The 24,471-nt window shown below is 42.6% G+C and overlaps 3 protein-coding genes across 3 annotated transcripts in view; 2 read left to right on the top strand and 1 right to left on the bottom strand.

The window, feature by feature from the left end:
* tmem43 (transmembrane protein 43) overlaps positions 1-24,134 on the bottom strand; it is a 41,475-nt gene extending 17,341 nt beyond the window's left edge. Inside the window, 14 exon segments of the mRNA NM_001173744.1 lie at positions 13,005-13,119; positions 13,393-13,497; positions 15,727-16,515; positions 16,656-16,773; positions 16,956-17,057; positions 17,359-17,433; positions 17,870-17,997; positions 18,123-18,193; positions 18,333-18,402; positions 18,645-18,694; positions 22,610-22,704; positions 23,114-23,248; positions 23,471-23,614; positions 24,003-24,134. Of these exon segments, the coding sequence (NP_001167215.1) occupies positions 16,313-16,515; positions 16,656-16,773; positions 16,956-17,057; positions 17,359-17,433; positions 17,870-17,997; positions 18,123-18,193; positions 18,333-18,402; positions 18,645-18,694; positions 22,610-22,704; positions 23,114-23,248; positions 23,471-23,614; positions 24,003-24,017 (1,206 nt within the window). The 5' untranslated portion in view covers positions 24,018-24,134 and the 3' untranslated portion in view covers positions 13,005-13,119; positions 13,393-13,497; positions 15,727-16,312.
* Positions 1,589-6,218, top strand: LOC106565139 (cytokine-inducible SH2-containing protein). Its single transcript, XM_014131925.2, has 3 exons — positions 1,589-2,162; positions 4,652-4,821; positions 5,393-6,218. The coding sequence occupies exons 2-3, from the start codon at positions 4,704-4,706 to the stop codon at positions 5,860-5,862; spliced, it is 588 nt and encodes a 195-aa protein (XP_013987400.1). The 5' UTR covers positions 1,589-2,162; positions 4,652-4,703; the 3' UTR covers positions 5,863-6,218.
* LOC106565140 (transforming protein RhoA) lies at positions 9,546-15,455 on the top strand. Its single transcript, XM_014131927.2, has 5 exons — positions 9,546-9,696; positions 10,896-11,053; positions 11,393-11,513; positions 13,058-13,188; positions 14,791-15,455. Exons 2-5 carry the CDS (start codon positions 10,898-10,900, stop codon positions 14,962-14,964), a joined length of 582 nt encoding a protein of 193 aa, XP_013987402.1. The 5' UTR covers positions 9,546-9,696; positions 10,896-10,897; the 3' UTR covers positions 14,965-15,455.
* Positions 24,135-24,471: the final 337 nt, after the last annotated feature.

Below are 24,471 nucleotides of genomic sequence, written 5' to 3' on the forward strand. Positions count from 1 at the left end.
GGAAGAAGGGAGATGACAAAGAACCCGATGGTCACTCTGACAGAGGTCCAGAGTTCCTATGTGGAGATGGGAGAAACTTCCAGAAGGACAACTATCTCTGCAGCACTCCACCAATCAGGCTTTTATGGTAGAGTGGCCAGAAGAAGCCACTCCTCAGTAAAAGGTATAGGACAGCCAGCTTGGAGTTTGCCAAAAGGCACATAAAGACTCTCAGACCATGAGAAACAAGATTCTCTGGTTTGATGAAACCAAGATTGAACTCTTTGACCTGAAGGCCAAGCGTCACGTCTGGAGGACGTACAGTGAAGCATGGTGGTGGCAGTATCATGCTGTGGAGATGTTTTTCAGTGGCAGGCACTGGGAGACAAGTCAGGATAGAGGGAAAGATGAACGGTGCAAAGTACAGAGAGATCCTTGATGAAAACATGCTCCAGAGCGCTCAGGACCTCAGACTGGGGCAAAGGTACACCTTCCAACAGGACAACAACCCTAAGCACACAGCCAAGACAACTCAGGAGTGGCTTCGGGACAAGTCTCTGAATGTCCTTGAGTGGCCCAACCAGAGCCCGGACATGAACCCGATCGAACATCTCTAGAGAGACCTGAAAATAGCTGTGCAGTGATGCTGCCCATCCAACCTGACAGAGCTTGAGAGGATCTGCAGAAAAGAATGGGAGAAACTTCCCAAATACAGGTGTGCCAAGCTTGTAGTGTCATACCCAAGAAGACTCGAGGCTGTAATTGCTGCCAAAGGTGCTTCAACAAAGTACTGAGTAAAGGCTCTGAATACTTATGTATAACTTCAGTTGTTCTTTTTAATGCATCTGCAAAAATGTATAAAAACCTGTTTTTTCTTTGTCATTATGGGGTATTTTGTGTAGATTGATGAGGGGAAAAAACGATTTAATCCATTTTAGAATAAGGCTGTAATGTAACAAAATGTTGATAAAATCTATAGGTCTGAATATTTTTCGAATGCACTGTATGCCCCCTTTATTTATCCTTTGGTTCTGACTACAGGGAGAATACTGTAAGAACGGCCCATGTTCTGAATGCTGTCACTGTACATTTCAAAAGTGCTGAACCAATAGTTATATTGACTATCTCCGTCCTAGCTCGCTCATTAATGTCTTAATCGAAATTACGGATTGCCTCTCATCCGCTCGTCGTCCCCTTATGCCATAGTTTGTACATCTCAATTGTCAGTAGAAACCACATTTGTTTAACCATATCAGGTATGTTTTTTAAATGGCAGTAAATTAATCTGAATGAACTGTTTCACTGCAAGACAAGGCTCTGCTGATAGCCAGGTGTAGCAGTGGTAAGGATTCACTCCATGGTGCTGAAAAGAAAGCTCTGCTGTTGGGACAGCTTTATGTAGGCTCTAACAGTTTGTGGGCACCGTTTGTCACCATTATAGTGCAATTCATGTGTTGTTTAGTGTCATGTAGTGGCTTTGCTGACACTGAGTTGATGATCCCTACTATAGAACATTAGGGGGGCGGAGCATTGTAAAAGGGCGGCCCAGTCAGTGGCTAAAGTCAATTTGAGTCAGCTTTTCTGGAAAGTCCTCTACTTGGAAGTCATCAGCTGCGCATTACTTGTGAAGCCAGCTGGGCCGCTTCCATAGCCCTGTCGCGCGGCAGAGAAGTAAATGGAGCACTATGGAGCCAATCGAAACGCAGCGCAGCTCATACGCGCAGTTCCGAGAAACCGAGTGGGCAAAATTGGCCCCTGCCACCGCCGCCGCTGAAATACAAAGCTATTCTTAGAATTAGATTCCTAGAACTTCCGTCAACCCGCAAAACTGAATTTACAAGAGAGGCGTTTTCTAACCGTCTTTCTGTAGAATAAAACATAGAACAGTTGTGTCTGGCGAGTGGATCACTGCGTTGGACCTAGCCTGTCTATCTCTGCCAAGGTTGACACTGAGACATTTCCTTATCACCAAAAGAAGTTATGTTTTTTTTTAGTTTTGGCAAAATATCAGAATAGTCTGTTGAGTTGATGAGAAACATTTTTTGTCGGATTATTGGCGCCATGACAGCATGAACTCAGTGCCTGTTCCTACAAATTAAGAATCACTGGATCTGTTAAATAATTATATAGCCTATCACATTTTTCCAACTGGATTCAATTTCATTATGATTGTGTGTTCAAAGGTAAGTAAAATGTATTGTTGGAACAATTATTAGGCTAGGTAATAATGGTTTTTATCTCCCTATATGCTCACTTTAATTTCACACTTTGAATGTGCTGAGAAAATGTAGCTTCAGTTTTGACATCAAAATTCAATATTAGCAAAGATCGTATTCGTTGTATCAGACGGAGTGTAACAAAGCCAGGATAATTATTAAAGTGTTTATGATATATATGATTTTATATTCGAAGATGAAATTAGGCCTTTAATCGAAAAATGTCGGCACATTATGACTGTAGTTTTAGCTGAAACTTTGAATGTTAATGGACCTTTTATCCAGAATGGAAGTGATTGCAGGTCAAGAATTTGGATTTGACCTTGTGACCTACATAGCCTTATATATCTCATGCTAGTAAACACATTTTGCCATGAGGCTGAGAGAAAATGTTGCTGTTTTAGAGCTCAGGGATTCTTGAAAGACGGGACAATGTAATTTTTTGATTGTTTAATTCTAACATTAGATTCATTAAAATATGTAATACAAATCTCCAAACATGTTTTGTTTTGTTTTATAACACTATTTAATGCTCCAGGGCAAATTTTGTTAGTATTTTGGCATGTTTTTTTCTTCTAGATTTAGAACATAAAACAAAATGTATAAAGCAAACATTACCCCACCGGTCTAGCACAGCAAATACTTCAATTCTTTAAGCATATGTTGCAGAAAAGTGATACAAATATTATTTTCAGAATATTGATAAAGAAATATTGACTCCATCAATAACAGAGTTGACAAACCACTGATGGAGTTGATGACAGACATATTTTTCCCTCTAAATGTAAAAGTTCATTGCCAACATTTGTAAAATATGGAAAATTATTCATTTGAAAATTCCCAACTTAAACCATTCTATCAGCTCTTTCAACAAAAATCTGATGGAAATGTATTTTTTCTTCTTTATTCAAGTGGTATACAGGACAATTTAGAGTTGAGACCATGGTGATTCTAATATTGTTTGTTTAAATCTATCAAAAGTAGAGAACTTTACATGAGTGCTTTTTTTGCACTATGTGTAATGAGGACATAAGTAAGGGGTCCTTATGGTATAGCTGACCCTGCTCATTCCTGATTTAGGATTTTAGATAAATCTGACAGAGTTGACCAAATCTCTGGACATCTTTTAGGAATCACAGTTTTGGGAGAAATATTCTTTAAAGTCAGAGGACTATTGCAAAAAACTACATAAGATCGTTTTTCAGTTATTAATATCCATTCTAGGCAGTTTTTACAATTTTAAACACTTTTTGGATAGTTTGAAAATGGGATTCTTTGCTCCGGAGTAGAGCATTTCCAGGTGTAGAGTCAACATAAATAATATGGAAAGTATTTGGAAAATTCCAAAAACATATATTTTCCCTTATAATATTCTCCATAAATCTACATTTTAAGCTCAAATAATGCCATTTTATTTATTCTCAACAATAGAATTAAGGTTTCCCTGCCGGACAAGGATTGTCCCAACTTTCAAGAATCTCTGAGCTAATTTCCTGCTATTCTATGCATTTTGCCATGAGGCTGAGAGAAAATGGTTTAGTGTTGAAGCTAATTTCCTGTCAATCTAAACATATCTTTCTTATGAGGTGTCCATATGCTATCCGGGGGGCCAGACCTCCAGGGGAGGGGGATAGCTGACAAGTATTTTTCTCTGCTCTGCTGACAAGTATTTTTCTCCACTCACACAGAAGTACTAAAGGCCTAGTGTACTAATCCTGTCCAGTAATATTTTTATTTAGATATATCATGGGGTGTTGCAGCACCCTCAGCACCCGTACTTCCCCCGGCTATGATGGTTGATAGTGAAAGTCATGGTTGATACTAAAAGTAGGAAAGAATCTTCATTAGGCTACAGATTCCTGACAGATTTACATACATAACATTCGCCACATTTTATGTAACGGCAGCATCAGTGCCTTCGTGCACCCTGTCTGACCGTTTAACAAAGTGCCTCCTATGGGTTCATATCAGTGGAGGCTGCTGAGGGAGGACGGCTTATAATAATGGCTGGAACGGAGCGAATGGAATGGCATCAAACACATAGAAACCATATGTTTGATGTATTTAATACTATTCCACTGATTCCGCTCAAGACATTACCATGAGCCCGTTCTCCCCAATTAAGGTGCCACCGATCTCCTGTGGTTCATATACCCCCATTTGCCAAGTCTTGAAAGACTGTTTTTGTAGTCTGATATTCACTGATTTTCATCAGTCGTGATTTTCTCTGGGTGTCCGCCAGCTCAAGCTTTTTATTTCCATAAACATCAAACAAAAAGCAAGCTACATGAGCAATCTCTCCCCTCCCACTACTTATCTTATTTGCCAACATTGTGGGGTGGAATTCACAACCATTTTTCCACGCCTATGACATATTTTTCTGTCTCCATAGTAACTACTGTGTTATAGCCTATCCAATCCATGCACTAAATGGACAATCCTTTCCTCACCCTCAGGGCTCTGTCGCCAGGGCCACCTTCGGATATCATTGCCAGGACTACGAGCAGCATGCAGCAGGATCATGGTGAGAGAGGAGGGTCATGTCAGAATCCAGCGGCCCCTCTCTACGACTCTACAGAGGACCTCTGCTGCATAACCAACACCTTCCAGTACCTGCAGAACTCAGGTAGGCCTAGTAAATCAAATCAAATGTTATTGGTCACATACACGTGTTTAGCAGATGTTATTGCGGGTGTAGCAAAATGCTTGTATTTCTAACTCCGACAGTGCAGTAATATCTAACAAGTAATATCTAACAATTTCACAACATATTCCCAATACACAAATCTAAGTAGAATAATGTAATTAAGAATATATAAATATATGGACGAGCAATGTCAGAGCGGCATAGACTAAGATACAGTAGAATAGTATAGAATACAGTATATACATATGAGATGAGTAATGCAAGATATGTAAACATTATTAAAGTGAGTAGTGTTCCGTTTCTTAAAGTGGCCAGTGATTTCTAGTCTATGTATATAGGCAGTAGCATCTATGTGCAAGTGATGGCTAATTAACAGTCTGATGGCCTTGAGATAGAAGCTGTTTTTCAGTCTCTTAACACACCGCTTTTAATCCATGCCCCCCCACCCCCATTGTGTGTGTGTCAGTGTTAAAGTCTGTGTAGATGTTGTAAGATGATTTACAACACAGTAGTCATGTGTAGTAACATGTGGGTCTGTTTCTGTCTCCAGGTTGGTACTGGGGGTCTATTTCAGCCAGTGAGGCTCGAGACGCTCTCCTGAAGATGTCAGCGGGAACCTTCCTGGTACGCGATAGCAGCCACCCCCTCTACATGCTGACCCTGTCAGTGAAGACGGCCTTTGGCCCCACCAATGTACGCATAGAGTACATCGGGGGTCGCTTCCGGCTGGACTCCAGCTCTCCAGGCCCCCCTCACTTGCTGTCCTTCCCTGATGTCTGCAGCCTTGTACAGCATTACGTGGAGGACCCTCCTCAACCTAAAGCCAAACCCAGGCCGCCCCAGCCCGCAGTGAAGGGCAATGCAGTACTGCTCAAGCTGCTGCGTCCCCTACCCCAGGCCTTCCCCTCCCTCCAGCACCTTACCCGCCTCACCATCAACCACCACACTGTCTGTCCGGACCAGCTGCCCCTGCCATGCCCACTAGTGCGCTACCTCCAGGACTACCCCTTCCAGGTATGAAGTAGGATGGTAATCTGGCAACCATCCCTGCCCAAGGAAGGGCACACAGCAGCACTAGCGACCTCCCAGGTTATTACCTTTTGCTTATAGGGTCAGAAATGGCCTCAGCTCAGCCGGACAGTGGCACCATGGGAAGCAAAGTGCAGTGTTGTCTGGGAAGAGTAGAACTATACACGTCTCACTGGGCCTTGGGCTTCTCATACAGACACACATGAACCAGACTCGTAAAATGACATTTTTATAAAACATTTATACTGTTTACCTTAATATTTTGTCAAGGATTTTATAAGAATTACATTATATGGGTTATTTGTCAATTAATGCAAATAAATATATTTTATAGTAAAAAAATGTAATAAAAGATGTCTCTTGTTCATCTTGTCTAACCCATAATCTATACAGACGTATAGAAGGTAGCAGTAACCTGAGAAAGGGAGTAATTACTCTACCAGGAATTATATATAGTGCAATAATAAAACCAACACCTTGCTGCAGTACGCAATATTATCGTTCACAGATGGAAGAATGCTGATGAAAATGAAACACAACAGGTTTCATAAAACACTCACATGGCCAAATGATTAGCATTGAGCGCAATGCTGGGAGCATTTCCACGGACACGTTATGCCTGAGGTGGTTTCCGTGAAGTGGATTTAAGCAATGCTTAGAACATCTCTTATCAGGATTAGAGCCAGAGCCATGGTTATTAATACACCAACAGAGGATGGGGTGTACTCACACACATACAAACAGACGCGCATACAAACACAAACACACAAACACATACGCTCATGAACAGTAACCTGCGCGCACACACACACAGCATTGTGAAGCATTAGAGTCAGGCTGGCTATTTTGTCAACTTTACGTGCCGCGTTCATCCAGTTATCAAGTCGGAAATTTGAGTTTCATAGTTCCGACTACTAGCACATGAATCCGGCATAAGTCTATTTTGTGACAACAAAAAAACACACATATTGCAGTCTAAACAATGGGGCACGGGCACCCCTGGCGTAGGTTCTGAACTGTGTGGTTTCAGTCCGTTTCTACAGCGAGGGAGGAAACCCTGACTGTACCCAATCATTTCTGTCCGACTCTTTCCCATCAAAGCTTTTTCTAGCACCCGCCCTGCTCCCTCTTCCTCGTTGGTCTGTTTCGCCTATGTAAAGCTAGACACAATAAGGCTTAGCCACAATAGTGGAATATGCGGTTCGCCTTCAAAATAAAAATCGCTAATTGAAAGTAATACAAATGGATACAAATAGTGGAATCATGCCATATTTGGCCTAGATAAGGAAAAAAAGTAGGAATTATGTTATATAAATTCAACAAAAAAACAGCAATTAGTTAATTTGACAAAAAAGTACAATTCAGTTGAAATCGCACTGTGAATGTATTCCACTTCAGAATTGGGGGCATAGTTACATTTCACTGTACAGACTTACCTATGTGGTATCAGTCTACTCAGTGACACCCACAGAACACAACTGTGCAGAGTTTAAACCAATATTAGTGTCGAAGCTCATATTGCGGGACTCTGAAACCACTGTGAAATGAGCCACGTTAATCTTACCAGTCAACCTACTATGTGTATTGGACATTCATATTGCACTTTATAGCCTTACCTACAGATTGTGGATCACTGAAATGTGGTATCAGTCTACTCAGTGACAGTACAGTGCAATATGAAAGTCTAATATGCATAGTAGGTTGACTAGTAAGCTTAATGTGGTTGACTGGGGAGGTGATTTCCCACAGGCTGTACAGTTGTGGCCAAAAGTTTTGAGAATGCCACGCATATTAATTTTCACAAAGTTTGCTGCTTCAGTGTCTTTAGATATTTTTGTCAGATGCTACTATGGAATACTGAAGTATAATTACAAGCATTTCATAAGTGTCAAAGGCTTTTATTGACAATTACATGAAGTTGATGCAAAGAGTCAATATTTGCTGTGTTGACCCTTCTTTTTCAAGACCTCTGCAATCTACCCTGGCATGCTGTCAATTAACTTCTGGGCCACATCCTGACTGATGGCAGCCCATTCTTGCATAATCAATGCTTGGAGATTGTCAGAATTTGTGGGTTTTTGTTTGTCCACCCGCCTCTTGAGGATTGACCACAAGTTCTCAATGGGATTAAGGTCTCGGGAGTTTCCTGGCCATGGACCCAAAATATCGATGTTTTGTTCCCCGAGCCACTTAGTTATCACTTTTGCCTTATGGCAAGGTGCTCCATCATGCTAAAAAGGCATTGTTTGTCACCAAACTGTTCCTGGATGGTTGGGAAAAGTTGCTCTCGGGGGATGTGTTGGTACCATTCTTTATTCATGACTGTGTTCTTAGGCAAAACTGTGAGTGAGCCGACTCACTTGACTGGTCTCAGGATGCTTTACTGTTGGCATGACACAGGACTGATGGTAGCACTCACCTTGTCTTCTCCGGACAAGCTTTTTTCCGGATGCCCCAAACAATCGGAAAGGGGATTCATCAGAGAAAATGACTTTACCCCAGTCCTGAGCAGTCTAATCCCTGTACCTTTTTCAGAATATCAGTCTGTCCCTGATGTTTTTCCTGGAGAGAAGTGGCTTCTTTGCTGACCTTCTTGACACCAGGCCATCCTCCAAAAGTCTTCGCCTCACTGTGCGTGCAGATGCACTCACACCTGCCTGCTGCCACACCTGAGCAAGCTGAATCAATTTTAGGAGATGGTCCTGGTGCTTGCTGGACTTTCTTGGGCGCCCTGAAGCCTTCTTCACAACAATGGAACTGCTCTCCTTGAAGTTCTTGATGATCCGATAAATGGTTGATTTAGGTGCAATTTTACTGGCAGCAATATCCTTGCCTGTGAAGCCTTTTTTGTGCAAAGCAATGATGACGGCACGTGTTTCCTTGCAGGTAACCATGGGCGACAGAGGAAGAACAATGATTCCAAGCACCACCCTCCTTTTGAAGCTTCCAGTCTGTTATTCAAACTCAATCAGCATGACAGAGTGATCTCCAGCTTTGTCCTCATCAACAGTCACACCTCTGTTAATGAGAGAATCACTGACATGATGTCAGCTGGTCCTTTTGGGGCAGGGCTGAAATGCAGTGGAAATGTTTTTTTTTGTGATTCAGTTAATTTGCATGGCAAAGAGGTACTTTGCAATTAATCTGATCACTCTTCATAACATTCTGGAGTATATGCAAATAGCCATCATACAAACTGAGGCAGCAGACTTTGTGAATATTAATATTTGTGTCATTCTCAAAACTTTTGGCCACGACTGTACATTGCAATATGAATGTTTAATACGTACACGTGCTGAATAGTGAAGTGAATTCCCACAGTTAAAGTCCCACAAGTGCTACAGCGCTAATATTTGTAAAAACTCTTCACAGTTGTTTTTTTGTGGGTGTCATTGAGTGGGCTGATACCCCATTTCATGAACCCAAGATCCATACGTAAGGCTGTATAGTGAAATGTAAGTATGCCCCCAATGCAATTTGGAAGTCTAATACATCCACAGTGTGATTTCAACTCATTTGTTGTTGTCAAATTAACTATTGTCTTTTGTTGAACTTATAAAACATTCCAAACTTGTTTAGCATGACCTAGTCCAAATATGGCATGATTCAAATATTTGTATCCATTTGTATCACTTTCAATGAGGAACTTTTATTTTAAAGGCAACCTGCAAATTCCACTATTGTGGCTAATCCTTATTGTGGCTAGCTTCACATAGGTGTCTGTTTCAGTGCGCCCCCTCAAATTAGGTTGGGACAGAGCTAGCAAGTCAAGAGTGAGGCCGAGACATTATCCAGAAAACAACAATCTAGCTACATATTGGTCAGGTAAGGCTAATTATCTAACCAACATGACTCATAAACCAATATTGCAGTAATAGAACCGCATTAAAAGCTAGCTAGTTAATCCGGTATCTACATTTATTTTCCTCTAGCTGCAATATTGCCAGCTAGCCACCCCATCACTTCCGCCTCAAATGGCTTGCTAGCTTAATGTTAGCAAATCAGTTATTTTTAATTACCTGATTCAAATAGTTCGTTCTGTTGTTTACGTGGTATTCGTGCCCTGTAATATCAGATATGGACCGCAGAAATTATTCATCACACATTTGTTGACCAGCTAGCTATACCTATTTAACGTTAGCAACTTTAATTTTGTATTGTGCTAGTTTAGCTAACTAACTATCTAGCTGTTAGCTAGCTGGGTACGTTAACAACCATTTGTTGGTTGTCTAGCAGAATTCATCACCATATTGTGGCAAATCAAACTAACGTTAGTTAACTAATTCAAAGTAGTTTACTAGTCAGGGGGTAGATAGCTAGCTACTAACGTCACGTTAAGATAAGATAATGAGTTATGACGATTAACAGCCCACTCCGTTACTTTAGCTGTGTTAGCTAGCTAATGTTGTTCTGATTGTCATGCAAATATGCACAATCGAGACATCTTGATCTGAGTCTTGTGTTCTGGCTAAATTGAAATAATATTCTATGACTGACATGTTCCCTTAGTGGTTTCATGACAAGACACAACTATGGCTTGGTTTCAGGGTTCACAAATCCTGCAGGAGTTTTCCGATCATATGAATTAGTCAATACATTTTTTAAAAAGCTTCTTATTTTTGAAGTGATAGAGCTAGGCTTTTAACAAGGATTTCCTTTCAAAGGACAGTTCCACCATTTGCTACATCTAACAACAACATCCTAATTATTAACTGCAGGGCTCTCAAACCCTGTTCCTGGAGATCTACTGTCCTGTAGGTTTTCACTCCAACCCTAATCTAGCACAACTGATCCTAATAATTAGCTGGTTGATAAGCTGAATCAGGTTAGTTACAACTGGGGTTGGGGCAAAAACCTACGGGAGGTTAGCTCTCCAGGAACAGGGTTGGAGACCCCTGAACTACGTAATATGTGGCCCATGCAGGACTTGACAACATCTGTTGTCAGTACCATCCATGCTCCAACTCTTTGTGACCTGCAATGAATTTATGCCCGTCTCTCAATGTTCTCTATCATTTGTCCAGTCATGGCAGCCATCCGAAAGAAGCTGGTCATAGTGGGAGATGGCGCATGTGGTAAGACGTGTCTGCTCATCGTCTTCAGTAAAGACCAGTTCCCCGAGGTCTACGTGCCCACTGTCTTCGAGAACTATGTCGCTGACATTGAGGTCGACAGCAAACAGGTGAAAAAAGTCCCCTCCCTTTGTTTTTTCAACCTGGAGGACAGTCAACAGAATTCAAATCTGCCAACACTGCCATTGCCTCATCCCAATTTGCATCCTCCCTCGAGGCTTGCATACATTGCCAATAGTGGCAGACAGCGTTGGCAGATAGTCATTTGATTTCTCAATGCAGGACGTTGCCCTGCTGTGTAATGATGTCATATTGCTGACTCCATCAATAATGAAATGTTAGGTTGGCCATTCGGCATCATGCCTTTCCAAGTAGGTCACGTACACTGTATCAGCTGTAACTGGGAAGTTGGGCACAGTTGGCTGATGTCTCTTGAAATCCTATGGCAGGTTGAGTTGGCACTATGGGATACAGCAGGCCAGGAGGACTATGATAGGCTCCGCCCCCTATCTTACCCAGATACAGATGTCATCCTTATGTGCTTCTCCATCGATAGCCCTGACAGTTTGGGTGAGTATTTAATGCTGCAACACGCAGACACCTACATCTGTGCAGATACAGTTGAAGTCGGAAGTTTACATACACCTTAGCCAAATACATTTAAACTCAGTTTTTCACAATTCCTGACATTTAATCCTAGTAAAAATTCCCTGTCTTAGGTCAGTTAGGATCACGCTTTTTCAGTTCTGCCCACAAATGTTCTATAGGATTGAGGTCAGGGCTTTGATGGCCACTCCAATACCTCAACTTTGTTGTCCTTAAGCCATTTTGCCACAACTTTGGAAGTATGCCTGGGGTCATTGTCCATTTTGGAAGACCCATTTGCGACCAAGCTTTAACTTCCTGACTGATGTCTTGAGATGTTGCTTCACTATATCCACCTAATTTAACTTCCTCATGATGCCACCTATTTTGTGAAGAGCACCAGTCTCTCCTGCAGCAAAGCACCCCCACAACATGATGCTGCCACCCCTGTGCTTCACGGTTGGGATGGTGTTCTTCAGCTTGCAAGCTTCCCTCTTTTTCCTCCAAACATAACGATGGTCATTATGGCCAAACGGTTCTATTTTTGTTTCATCAGACCAGCGGACATTTCTCCAAAAAGTACGATCTTTGTCCCCATGTGCAGTTGCAAACCGTGGTCTGGCTTTTTTTAATGGAGGTTTTGGAGCAGTGGCTTCCTTGCTGAGCGGCCTTTCAGGTTATGTCGATATAGGACTCGTTTTACTGTGGATATAGATACTTTTGTACCTGTTTCCTCAAGCATTTTCACAAGGTCCTTTGCTGTTGTTCTGGGATTGATTCGCATTTTTCGCACCAAAAGTACGTTCATCTCTAGGAGACAGAATGCATCTCCTTCCTGACGGGTACTTGGTCCCATGGTGTTTATACTTGCATACTATTGTTTGTACAGATGAACTTGGTACCTTCAGGCGTTTGGAAATTGCACCCAAGGATAAACCAGACTTGTGGAGGTCTACCATTTTTTTTCTGAATCTTGGCTGATTTCTTTTGATATTCCCATGATATCAAGCAAAGAGGTACTGTGTTTGAAGGTCGGCCTTGAAATACATCCACAGGTACACCTCCAATTGACTCAAATGATGTAAATTTGCCTATCAAAAGCTTCTAAAGCCATAACACAATATTCTGGAATTTATCAAGCTGTTTAAAGGCAGTCAATTTAGTGTATGTAAACTTCTGACCCACTGGAATTGTGATTAAGTGAAATAATCTGTCTGTAAACAATTGTTGGAAAAATGACTTAATGCACAAAGTAGATGTCCTAACCGACTTGCCAAAACTATAGTTTGTTAACAAGAAATTTGTGGAGTGGTTGAAAAACACTTAGGTTGGAATCATTAAAACTTGTATGTAAACTTCTGACTTCAACTGTATATACACATGCATACAGATTCTATTTTGTGACACGGGCCCTTGTTTTGGTGACAGAGCTTTGACAGAATTGGATGGCTGGCACACACACACGAGGAATTGTACCTGGACAGCCTTGATTAGTATTCTCTTGATTTCTGCCCTTCTCTCCTGTGTAGAAAACATCCCAGAGAAATGGACTCCAGAGGTCAAACACTTCTGTCCCAACGTTCCCATCATCCTAGTGGGCAACAAAAAGGACCTGCGTAACGACGAGCACACCCGCAGAGAGCTAGCCAAGATGAAGCAGGTACAGTCAGTCACACACACACTACAGGCTTAAATTCAAATCCGGTCCGACCTATCCCGAGCCCGAAAAAAAGCCTGACTTCTAGAAAACGGTCGCGCCTTTACCCAGACCATGTTGCCATTGTGCATAACAGCAAAATTTCACCTGTAGGTTATATTGACTGTTGAGAACAATTCTAAGAAAAGTGAGAAGATGAAAACTCACCTTAGTTGTGTAGGGATCATCAAATAGATTCAGCTGCAAGCCTATCTTTTCTTGAGCGGATGGTCAGGGGACCGGAACATCATTTCAAATAATTTGTAGACTAAACTGACAACAAAAAGACCAAAAATATATATTTGACTAAAGCATAATAATTTCAAACCTTGCTTGAATTTGTATACAATCACATATACACTATATATTCAAAAGTATGTGGACACCCCTTTAAATTAGTGGATTCGATCATTTCAGTCACACCTGTTGCTGACAGGTGTATAAAATCGAGCACACAGGCATGCAATCTCCATAGACAAACATTGGCAGTAGAATGGCCATACTGAAGAGCTCAGTGACTTTCAACATGGCACTGTCATGGGATGCCACCTTTCCAACAAGTCAGTTTGTCAAATTTCTGCCCTGCTAGAGCTGCCCCGTTTAACTGTAAGTGCTGTTATTGTGAAGTGGAATCGTCTAAGAGCAACATCGGCTCAGCTGTGAAGTGGTAGGCCACACAAGCTCACAAAACGGCAACACCGTGTGCTGAAGCACGTAAAAGTCTGCTGTCCTCGGTTGCAACACTAACTACCGAGTAAAACTGCCTCTGGAAGTATCGTCAGCAAAATAACTGTTAGTTATGAGCTAAATTAAATGGGTTTCCATGGCCGAGCAGGCACACACAAGCCTAAGCTCACCAATGCGCAATGCCAAGCGTCGGCTGGAGTGATGCAAAGCTTGCTGCCATTGGACTCTGGAGCGACGAATCACACGCTTCATCTGGCAGTCCGACAGACGAATCTAGGTTTGGCGGATGCTAGGAGAACGCTACCTGCCCGAATGCATAGTGCCAACTGTAAAGTTGGTGGAGGAGGAATAATGGTCTGGGGCTGTTTTCCATGGCTCAGGCTAGCCCCCTTAGTTCCAGTGAAGGGAAATTGTAACGCTACAGCATACAATTACATTTTAGACTATTCTGTGCTTCTAGCTTTGTGGCAAGTTTGGGGAAGGCCCTTTCCTGTTTCTCGTGACAATGCCCCATGCACAAAGCAAGGTCCATACAGAGCCCTGACCTCAACCCCATCGAACACCTTTGGGATGAATTGAAAAGCAGACTGTTTGAAGCTGGTGTAAGAAGCAAAAATGAAACTTCAGACCGGGAAGCATAGAAGTAGCGCACACAGAACAGATCTATCGCTTCTTAGACTCACATTTCTATATGAATTTGGTCAGGTCGCCCAAGAAATTACATGTAGCTTTAAGTTTAAAATAGAATTTAAACATTAAGGACAAAGTCCTGAATTTTTAGAAAAGTAATTGTTTTACTACTTTTTTTTAGGACAATGTTTTCCTACATTATCAGGACCCCAAACACTTACACACGCCTAATTCTCCCCCACCCCACAGGAGCCTGTGAAGCCAGAGGAGGGACGTGACATGGCGAACCGGATCAGTGCCTTCGGCTACATGGAGTGCTCTGCAAAGACCAAGGATGGTGTGAGGGAAGTGTTTGAGATGGCCACCAGGGCAGCGCTACAGGCCCGGCGGGGGAAGCCAAGAAATAAATGCCTCCTACTGTAAGGGGAGGTGTGAGGGACTCTGCCTCCTACTGGGGGCAAGGGGAACGCCTGAAGAAATTAGATCTATTCCCCCTCTGCCCCTAAAGACTGTGCTCACCAGTTTTTACTAAAGGTGTAATGCTTTTAATTTGTCTTAAAGTTAGTCATGTTTTTGTCAGTATTCAATAATGGGGTCATGGAAAAGCTTAGATTTTTATTATTTTTTTGTACATGAGTGAATCTGCCATATCAACACTTCCTTTGTGAACCTGTACTGCCATGCAACTAAAGTGGTCAGCCAGGGGACTTACTGTTGTCATACCTGCCAATTAAGTGCTTGAGCCCCACCCACTGAACTGAGGAATGTCTCCATAGCCAATCAGGGTGGGGTGCCCATACACTGATCCAAAGGCTTGATCATTTTGTGTTTGTTATGCACATACAGGCATAACATTTTTGAAATAAATGTGCTTCATAAAGCCCTATGTGCATCTATTCATATGCACACGGAAATGTGGTGTCTTTGTAATAAATACCTTTAAGAATTGGAACAGGATGATAGATAACTAGAAATTTATATTTGTAAGAAGCTAAATTGAGACTATAGTGAGTGGAAGGTATTGTAGCGAATTCGGGGGGGGGGTAAGTCTCCATCAGGACTCGAACCCAGGTCCAGCGAATTATGCCAAAAGATTCCGAACCTGTGAGGCCACTAGGCGTTAGGTTAAGGGTACTAAATTACCCCTTCCTTCAGGAGATCATGACCTTACACCAAGTCCCTTACCTGTACATGCCTCACAGGCACCATCCTACTTCTGACACCAATGTAGCAAATTCAGGTGGTAGCCCGGATCCAGCGACTCAAGGCAACAGCTTAACCGTTACGCCACAAGGTCTGAGCATCTTGAAAAAGGTGGCTAGGTATTGATTTAAGGTCACTTCATTGTCTGCGTCGCAAGAACAATGAGCTGTGCTTACATTATCTGCCCATACTAACTTTTCAGCACAGAGGGTGGACAACTTAACGCACGTTTTATTTAACATTTTGTAACATACACTCATTCATAAGCGGTACTAAGGTGTATACAATCAAATGCCTTACATGCTTAAATATCCCTTCTAAAGTCTTTGGTGTTATTGCTAAACTTGTTGAATGATATTGTTTCAATATGTGCAAATGGATTTGTCTTATGTAACATTGTTCTGCACTTTTCTTAGCTTGACCACATTATCTAAATTCCTGAGGGGTCTGTCATTGAGCTAAGGGACTATTTGGTCAAGTGAGGTGACAAGACAATGGATCTCAACTGATTGTTCTGCAAGGATTGGAGAGCTGATGACGAGGCTCGTTCAGTTCAAAACGTTTAACATCATTGGTGTTTCTTGGCCGGGGCGCGAGAGCGGGCGATGACGACTGGAATCACAGCCATGGCGATCAGCCCCACAGCCACTAGGGGGCGGTAGAAGATCCAGCCAGAGGCGATGGTGAGCAGGGAGAGGGAGCAGGAAATACACAGGGCGAAGAGCTTCAGCCCCACGCTGATCAGCTCTCTAAGAATAGGGACCCAATCCACTGGATAACAACAAAATACACGTGTTAAGAGACACTGACATGCATACAGAGCAGTTCATTTTTGACTGGAACGTAACCGCATGTCTATGCTTAGGAAAAGTAAAATGAGGTATTGGGAGTTAACCAATGCTGTGTGTTACCCAGTGTGTGGATGATGCGGATCATCAGACTAATGCCAAGGAACATGAGTAACCAGCCTCCAGTCCTGAGAGCCCAGGTCAGCATAGCATTGTTATTATGCTCCCTCTCAAACACCTCCTACAAACCAAAACCAACAAGCAAAACCCATCAGGGATGTGATCAAGGCTGCATAGAAAAATCAGGAAAAACAAGACATGGTTCAGAGTAGGTACATTTCAGTGATGGATGAATAGAGGATATTGTCACAAGTCATCAGGAAAAAAATCACATCCTTCAAAAAAAGAACCCCACCACCTCACCTCAGCAGTGAGCTCCTCCAGGTAAATGATCTCCAGTGTGTCTCCTGACTTGGTCCTAAAGGGCTTCAGGGTGTCATAACTCTGCATGGCCACAACACTGACCTGTGGGACACCAGGCTCTCAGATCAGTTACAGTACTCCAGTTAGCAATCAGTTGATGACGAGTTGTTCAACAGACAGCTCATTTGAAGAGGATTATGGACTTATGTAGTATTTACAGTGACATAAGGGGTACTTGGGGGCAGCATTTAGTATACAGTGATTTATGCCAAATAATGACTGATAAGAGAGTTGAAAATAACTATTCTCCAACGGGAGATGGAAATTTCACAAGTTGACAACAGCAATCTACAAGCTGACTAACCGGAGGTCAGTTTTAAGCACCTGAGCTCTATGTACTCACTGTCTGGGCTGGCCCAGGGTAGGTCCCCTCCCCACTGAGTCCTGCATAGGAGAAGCTCACGCGCACGTCTCCCACCTAAACACAACCAAACAAAATCAAATCACCAGAGTTTTAAGGGTCACAATAGAATGGATATGAGTGGCATGAGCCTGTGCATACCAGCCTTTATGTGAAAAGCTATAGGTTTATGAAGGTGAGTTGTGTGAAAAAAACTGTAGGTTTGTGTTGGTGAGTGTAAAAAGCTATACATTTGTGTATGTGGGTCATTGTGTAAAAAACAATATGTTTGCGTAGTGAGCCATCATTAGAAAAGCTTTGTTTCAGAGTAAGAGATTGCCTGTCTAAACGCAGCCAGCCATATTCTGATCTTTCCCCCCCCCCACTAGTTGGTCTTTTGACCAATCAGAACAGCTCTGAAAAGATCTCATTGGCATTTTGACCTATGAGGGGGGAATTATCAGAATTGGGCTGCCTGTTTAAACGCAGCCATTGTGTTGTGAGTGACATTCACCTCTGGTCTGCGGGGGTGTTGGGTGTGGTAGAAGTAGTCCTCATCAACCGTGAGAAAGGAGTCAGAATCAGGGGCGGGGAGACCCTTCAGACTCAATGTCTGGAAGTTCTCAATCTGATCCACCAATCCTCAGGAGAAAATAAAACAAATTCAGCAATTAACCAATCAACAAATCACTAAGAATATCACTGGGATACAATTCAAAAGGTTGTTAGACAAGCAATGGAGCTGCTAGCCTGTGTTCTGTAGATACCTTTGGAGAGCGAGAAAGGTCCAACCTGAACATCAGAAGCCACCACTGTTACACTCTCCACTGCCATGGCACTAAAAATCACCAGCATGTCAGGTACAGAGACGACCAAATACCTCTGTACCAGTTCATCAACATAATACCTGCTGTAGTTGTGACTGACAAATGAGGGAGACAGAAAGAATGAGAGAGAAGACAAAAGAATTGGAGTACCTCGGGTTGATGTGACCAATCTCTTTATCAAAATTCCTGCTGTTGATTAGCTCTGCCTTCCACTCTGAATCTGAAGAAAGAGTTAAGATAAATTTGAAACGCATGTCACTGGCATGGCATGCATGTTTCTACTGAAGTAAGTACTGTAGTACTTTTTGTTGTTCTTCACTGCGTGTACCACAGGAGGTTGGTGGCACCTTAATTGGGGAGGACGGGCTCGTGGGTAACGGCTGGTTTCCATGTGTTTGATGCCATTCCAGCCATTATTATGAGCCATCCTCCCCTCAGCAGCCTCCACTGGTCTGTACTTACTGTAGTTGTACGTAGTCTCAGTCTTGGACTCTCCATCCTCGTCATAGTCTCTGTGGAATAGTCACTAGCAGGTTACAAATTCAAATACACACATCTAAACACACATAGCTGCCAAAACACAACCACGGTATTAATTCTGAATGAGTACGAGCTATGGATTCCTTGAAAAATCAGCTGTTAGGTAGTGAGTGAACGAACTAAAAAAAACAAAACAGCATGTGCCTGAAAACCAGTTCAGCAGAGACAAAATGAGTGTTTACAGGCATACTAACAATTCAATATTAAACTGATTACGGCAATAGGCAGAGTATGGCAGTCATGTAAACACCTTACTCTGCGTCAGTTCATATTCGAAGTAAGCATATGCTGATTAAAGCACCTGGATTTCTAAGCAATCTTTGAAATTATTAGGAAATGTGAACCCCAAGAGTATATTTGATCTGTGCATGTGTTAGCACCAGACTAAGGAGCCTCCTGCTCTTTTGCGCAAGTGAAGTGAGTTTCAGAAAATCTGAAAGTACAGTGCATTCGGGAAGTATTCAGACCCCTTGACTTTTTCCACATTTTGATACATTACAGCCTTGGTCTAAAATTGATTAAATTGTTTTTTTCTCCCCTCAAAATCTACACACACACAATACCCCATAATGACACAGCAAAAACAGGTTCATAATTTGTTGCAAACGTATTAAATGTATAACTGAAACATCACATTTATCGTGTTCTTGGTCACCTCTCTGACCAAGGCCCTTCTCCCCAGATTGCTCAGTTTGGCTGGGCGGCCAGCTCCAGGAAGAGTGTTGGTGGTTCCAAACTTCTTCCATCTAAGAATGATGGAGGACACTGTGTTCTTGGGAACCTTCAATGCTGCAGACATTTTTTAGTACCCTTCCCCAGATCTGTGCCTCAACACAATCCTGTCGTCTCAGAGCTCTATGGACAATTCCTTCGACCTCATGGCTTGGTTTTTGCTCTGACATTCACTGTCAACTGTGGGACCTTATATAGACAGGTGTGCCTTCCCAAATCACATCCAATCAATTGAATTTACCCAAGGTTGTCTCATATCAAGTTGTAGAAACATCTCAAGGACGATCAATGGAAAAAAGGATGCACTGGAGCTCAATTTCGAGTCATAGCAAAGGGTCTGAGAACATAAATAAGGCATCTGTTATTTTTAAACATTTGCAAAAAATTCTAAAAACCTGTTTTCACTCTGTCATTATGGGGTATTGAGGGTAGATTGATGAAAATGTTTTATTTAATCAATTTTAGAATATGGCTGTAACGTAACAAGTCAAGTGGTCTGAACACACATGCATCTTAGAAATAGTTTTCACATACAAACTCTATATGTCCGAACTCAGAATCTAACAGGCTTCACAAAAATAATGGTCGCTGTGTGATTGCCGATTTTCGGCATTTATCAAAGTCCCAGCATGTAGCCTGATTTCAGGTGTGTCCATGTTAACAGGATTATTAGGGAATATGTTCCTTGCAAAGCATGTAAAGGTTTTAATCAAACTATTACCTTTAATCTGAATATTGACAATAATCAGTATTGTGTGCATGTAAACATGCCCAGTAAAGGTAGGTAAAGAGAGATCTGTCAGTAACGGGTAACTGATGAGGAGTGACAATGACTGATCCCCAAAGATTGGAAAGCTGCCGCAGTCATCCCCCTCAAAGGGGGAGACATTCTAGACCCAAACTTTTACAGACCTATATCTATCCTACCCTGCCTTTCTAAGGTCTTTGAAAGCCAAGTCAACAAACAGATCACCGACCATTTCGAATCCCACCGTACCTTCTCCGCTATGCAATCTGGTTTCCGAGCTGGTCATGGGTGCCCCTCAGCCACACTCAAGGTCCTAAACGATATAACCGCCATCGATAAGAGACAATACTGCGCAGCCGTATTCATCGACCTGGCCGAGGATTTCGACTCCGTCAACCACCGCATTCTTATCGGCAGACTCAACAGCCTTGGCTTCTCAAATGACTGCCTCGTCTGGTTCACCAACTACTTCTCAGACAGAGTTCAGTGTGTCAAATCGGAGGGCCTGTTGTCCGGACCTCTGGCAGTCTATGGGGGTGCCACAGGGTTCAATTCTTGGGCCGACTCTTTTCTCTGTATACATTAATGATGTCGCTCTTGCTGCTGATGATTCTCCGATCCACCTCTATGCAGATGACACCCTTCTGTATACTTCTGGCCCTTCTTTGGACACTGTGTTAACAAACCTCCAGACAAGCGTCAATGCCATACAACACTCCTTCCGTGGCCTCCAACTGCTCTTAAATGCAAGTAAAACTAAATGCATGCTCTTCAACCAATCGCTGCCCGCCCGACTAGCATCACTACTCTGGACAGTTCTGGACTTAAGTATTTGTAGTTGTCCACATATTTTAGGTGTCTGGTTAGACCGTAAACTCTCCTTCCAGACTCACATTAAGCATCTCCAATCCAAATCTAGAATCGGCTTCCTATTTCGCAACAAAGCCTGCTTCACTCATGCTGCCAAACATACTCTTGTAAAACGGACTACCCTGCCGATCCTTGACTTCGGCGATGTCAATTAAAAAATAGCCTCCAACACTACTCAGCAAATTGGATGCAGTCTATCACAGTGCCATCTGTGTAGTCACCAAAGCCCCATATACTACCCACCACTGCGACCTGTATGCTCTCGTTGGCTGGCCCTCGCTTCATATTCGTCGCCAAACCCACTGGCTCCAGGTCATGTATAAGTCTTTGCTAGGTAAAGCCCCGCCTTCTCAGCTCACCATAGCAGCACCCACCCGTAGCACACGCTCCAGCAGGTATATTTCACTGGTCACCCCCAAAGCCAATTCCTCCACATTGCCTTCCAGTTCTCTGCTGCCAATGACTGGAACGAATTGCAAAAATCACTGAAGCTGGAGACTTATACCTCCCTCACTAACTTCAAGCATCAGCTGTCAGAGCAGCTTACAGATCATTGCACATGTACATAGCCTAACTACCTCATCCCCATATTGTCATTTATTTTTGCTCCTTTGCACCCCAGTATCTCTACTTGCACATTCATCTTCTGCACATCTATCACTCCAGTGTTTAATTGCAAAATTGTAATTATTTCGGCCACTATGGCCTATTTATTGCCTTACCTCCCTAATCTTACTTCATTTGCACACACTGTATATAGGACTTTTACATTGTGTTATTGACTGTACGTTTGTTTATTCCATGTGTAACTCAGTGTTGTTTTGTGTCGCACTGCTTTGCTTTATCTTGGTCAGGTCACAGTTGTAAATGATAACTTGTTCTCAACTGGCCTACCTGGTTAAATAAAGGTGAAATAAATAAATAATTTATGATTGTGTGCACAAGGTTACATTATCATAGTCCTGTCCACCAGTTAGCCCAACCCTACATACAGTGCCTTCAGAAAGTATTCACACCCCTTAATTTCCACAAAGTGTGGAAAAAGTTGTGTCACTGACCTACACAAAATAACTCAATGTCAAAGTGGAATTATGTTTTTATACATTTTTACATATTAAAGATAAACTGAAATGTCTTGAGTAAATAAGTATTCAACCCCTTTGTTATGGCAAGCCTAAATAAGTTCAGGAGTAAAAAAAAAACAACCCCCTCTGAATCAGAGAGGTGCGGGGGGCTGCCATAATCAACATCGTCGGCACCCGAGGAACAGTGGGTTAACTGCCTTGCTCAGGGGCAGAACGACAGATGTTTACCTTGTCAGCTCGAGGATTCGATCCAGCAACCTTTCGGTTACTGGCCCAATGCTCTAACCACTAGGCTACCTGCCTCCACTAGGGTATGATGTGTAGATGCGTGCATTTATTTATTCAATCCATTTTGAATTCAGGCTGTAACACAACCTGATGTGGAATAAGTCAAGGGGTATGAATAATTTCTGAATGCACCGTACCTGCCAGATCATAAGACCCTGACTCACCTGCTCTCGCTGTACTCCACCCACTGGTACATTTCCACCTGTCTCTTCAGCTTCACCGCCTGCACCGTCACTCTGTAGTTTGGGTCATGGAGGGGCTAGAGAGGAGAGGGATGGGAGGAGGACGTGATAACAGGTTAAGATCAGGGACCATATCCACAAAGTGACTCAGAGTAGGAGTGCTGATCTAGGATCAGTTTTACATCCCAATGAATAAGAATATATGGACAGATCCTAGATCAGCAGCACATACTCTGGAATGCTTTGTGGATATGGGCCCAGTTAAAGACATGACAGATCAGAAAGAGGCTTAAGGGAACTCTTCTGTAAAGCATTTGAGAAGTAGGAGAACTGCTAATAGTAAGGGGTAGGCCTATATTGGTTTATTATTACCCAAGAGTTACACCAGCGCTCAGTTGTACCAGCACCTTTTATAGAATTTGGGTCAGGTGATGAGACTGGTAAGGGGAATAGTAATGCATAGTGGTAAGTATTGTAGGCCCATACCTGTAAGGTGCGCAGTGGGCCTGTCAGGTGAACCAGATGGTTGTCGTTATGGTCCAGTGGGCTGGAGTACAGGTGCAGGGACACCACCTGAGAGAGACCCTCATCCAGGGAGGTAGCCGTTCTCAGGGCCCTTCCCTGTGTGGGAACAACTGTTGGACTACTGGAGGCCTATACCTGCTAAATAGCCTATTATACACACACTGCACACAACTCAAATAAATGGTTAATTTGAAAATGTGCCACCCCATGTAATTGTCATATTCCAGACATATTTCGTTTCAATGATGCAATATTCTAGAAATGTCCACTGACAGACACTTTACTGTGCTGCTACATACACGGTTTGAAACTACTCGCCTCATTGGTGAATAGGACGTAAAAGGAGAGGGTGAACAGTACAACACCAGTAACTGTTCCCCCTGCGGTTTCACTCAGACGCTCCAGGAATCCGGGCTTGGAACGGCTGGTTGTCCGCGTGTGCTGGTCATGTTCTGCCGCTAACTGTGAGAAGGACAGAAGAAATATGCAGGGCCCGGTTTCCCAAAAGCATTTTAAATATGCACTATGCAGAAATCGCTCCGCCATTTCCTGGTTGCTAACGTTCTAATAATTCGCCTAATTTCAGTTTATGTGAAGAAACAAGCAAATTTAGAGAATCATTATAACGTTACCATCCAAACCGCTGACATTTTCCATAATCAAAAATATTTTATTTTCAACTGTCGTGAATTGTTCTGAACCGTCCTGAACCGTCTGTCCATCACTACTCACGTTTAGGGCTGTGTAGCTGGATGAAAATAAACATCAGAACGACTGATAAAATGCACGAAATTGCGCTGATAAATGGCAAGGCTGGCTATGGTAAGATTAATAAAGAAATAAAACTTACTGTTGGAGCCGACATTGTCCACGCCCAACCGTGTATCAGCAAAGGGATGAAGTTAAAGAAGTTTGCAGTAGCCTTAGTTGGCTATTTACGTCCTTGATTCAAAACAGACTTGCAAGCGTTAGCTGCCCGCTGATACTCAATTGGTCAAGCAAGAGACCTCAATACAATGAAGCAAGAACTTGAAATACGCGTTTCGTGAGGTAAAAGGACATTTTGCCGTATTTTCTTGGGGGTGCTGGGAAATGAAGGCAAGCTGTCATGATGACCCCGCCCAATCTGTCCGCGTGAGATAAGCCCTTTTTTTTGTACGGAGGTCTATGAGAAAATGTCGATTAGAAGTTTCATAATGTTTAGGCTTTTACAAATGTACTGATAAAAGTGGATGCACGTGGCATTCTGGCAACTTTGAGAAAGACGACTTAGTTGTTGTGCCTGCTGTCAGTGGTGGAAAAAGTACCCCATTTTCATA

Source organism: Salmo salar, chromosome ssa12 (genome assembly GCF_905237065.1).
Source record: "Salmo salar chromosome ssa12, Ssal_v3.1, whole genome shotgun sequence".
Taxonomy (NCBI): Eukaryota; Metazoa; Chordata; class Actinopteri; order Salmoniformes; family Salmonidae; genus Salmo; species Salmo salar.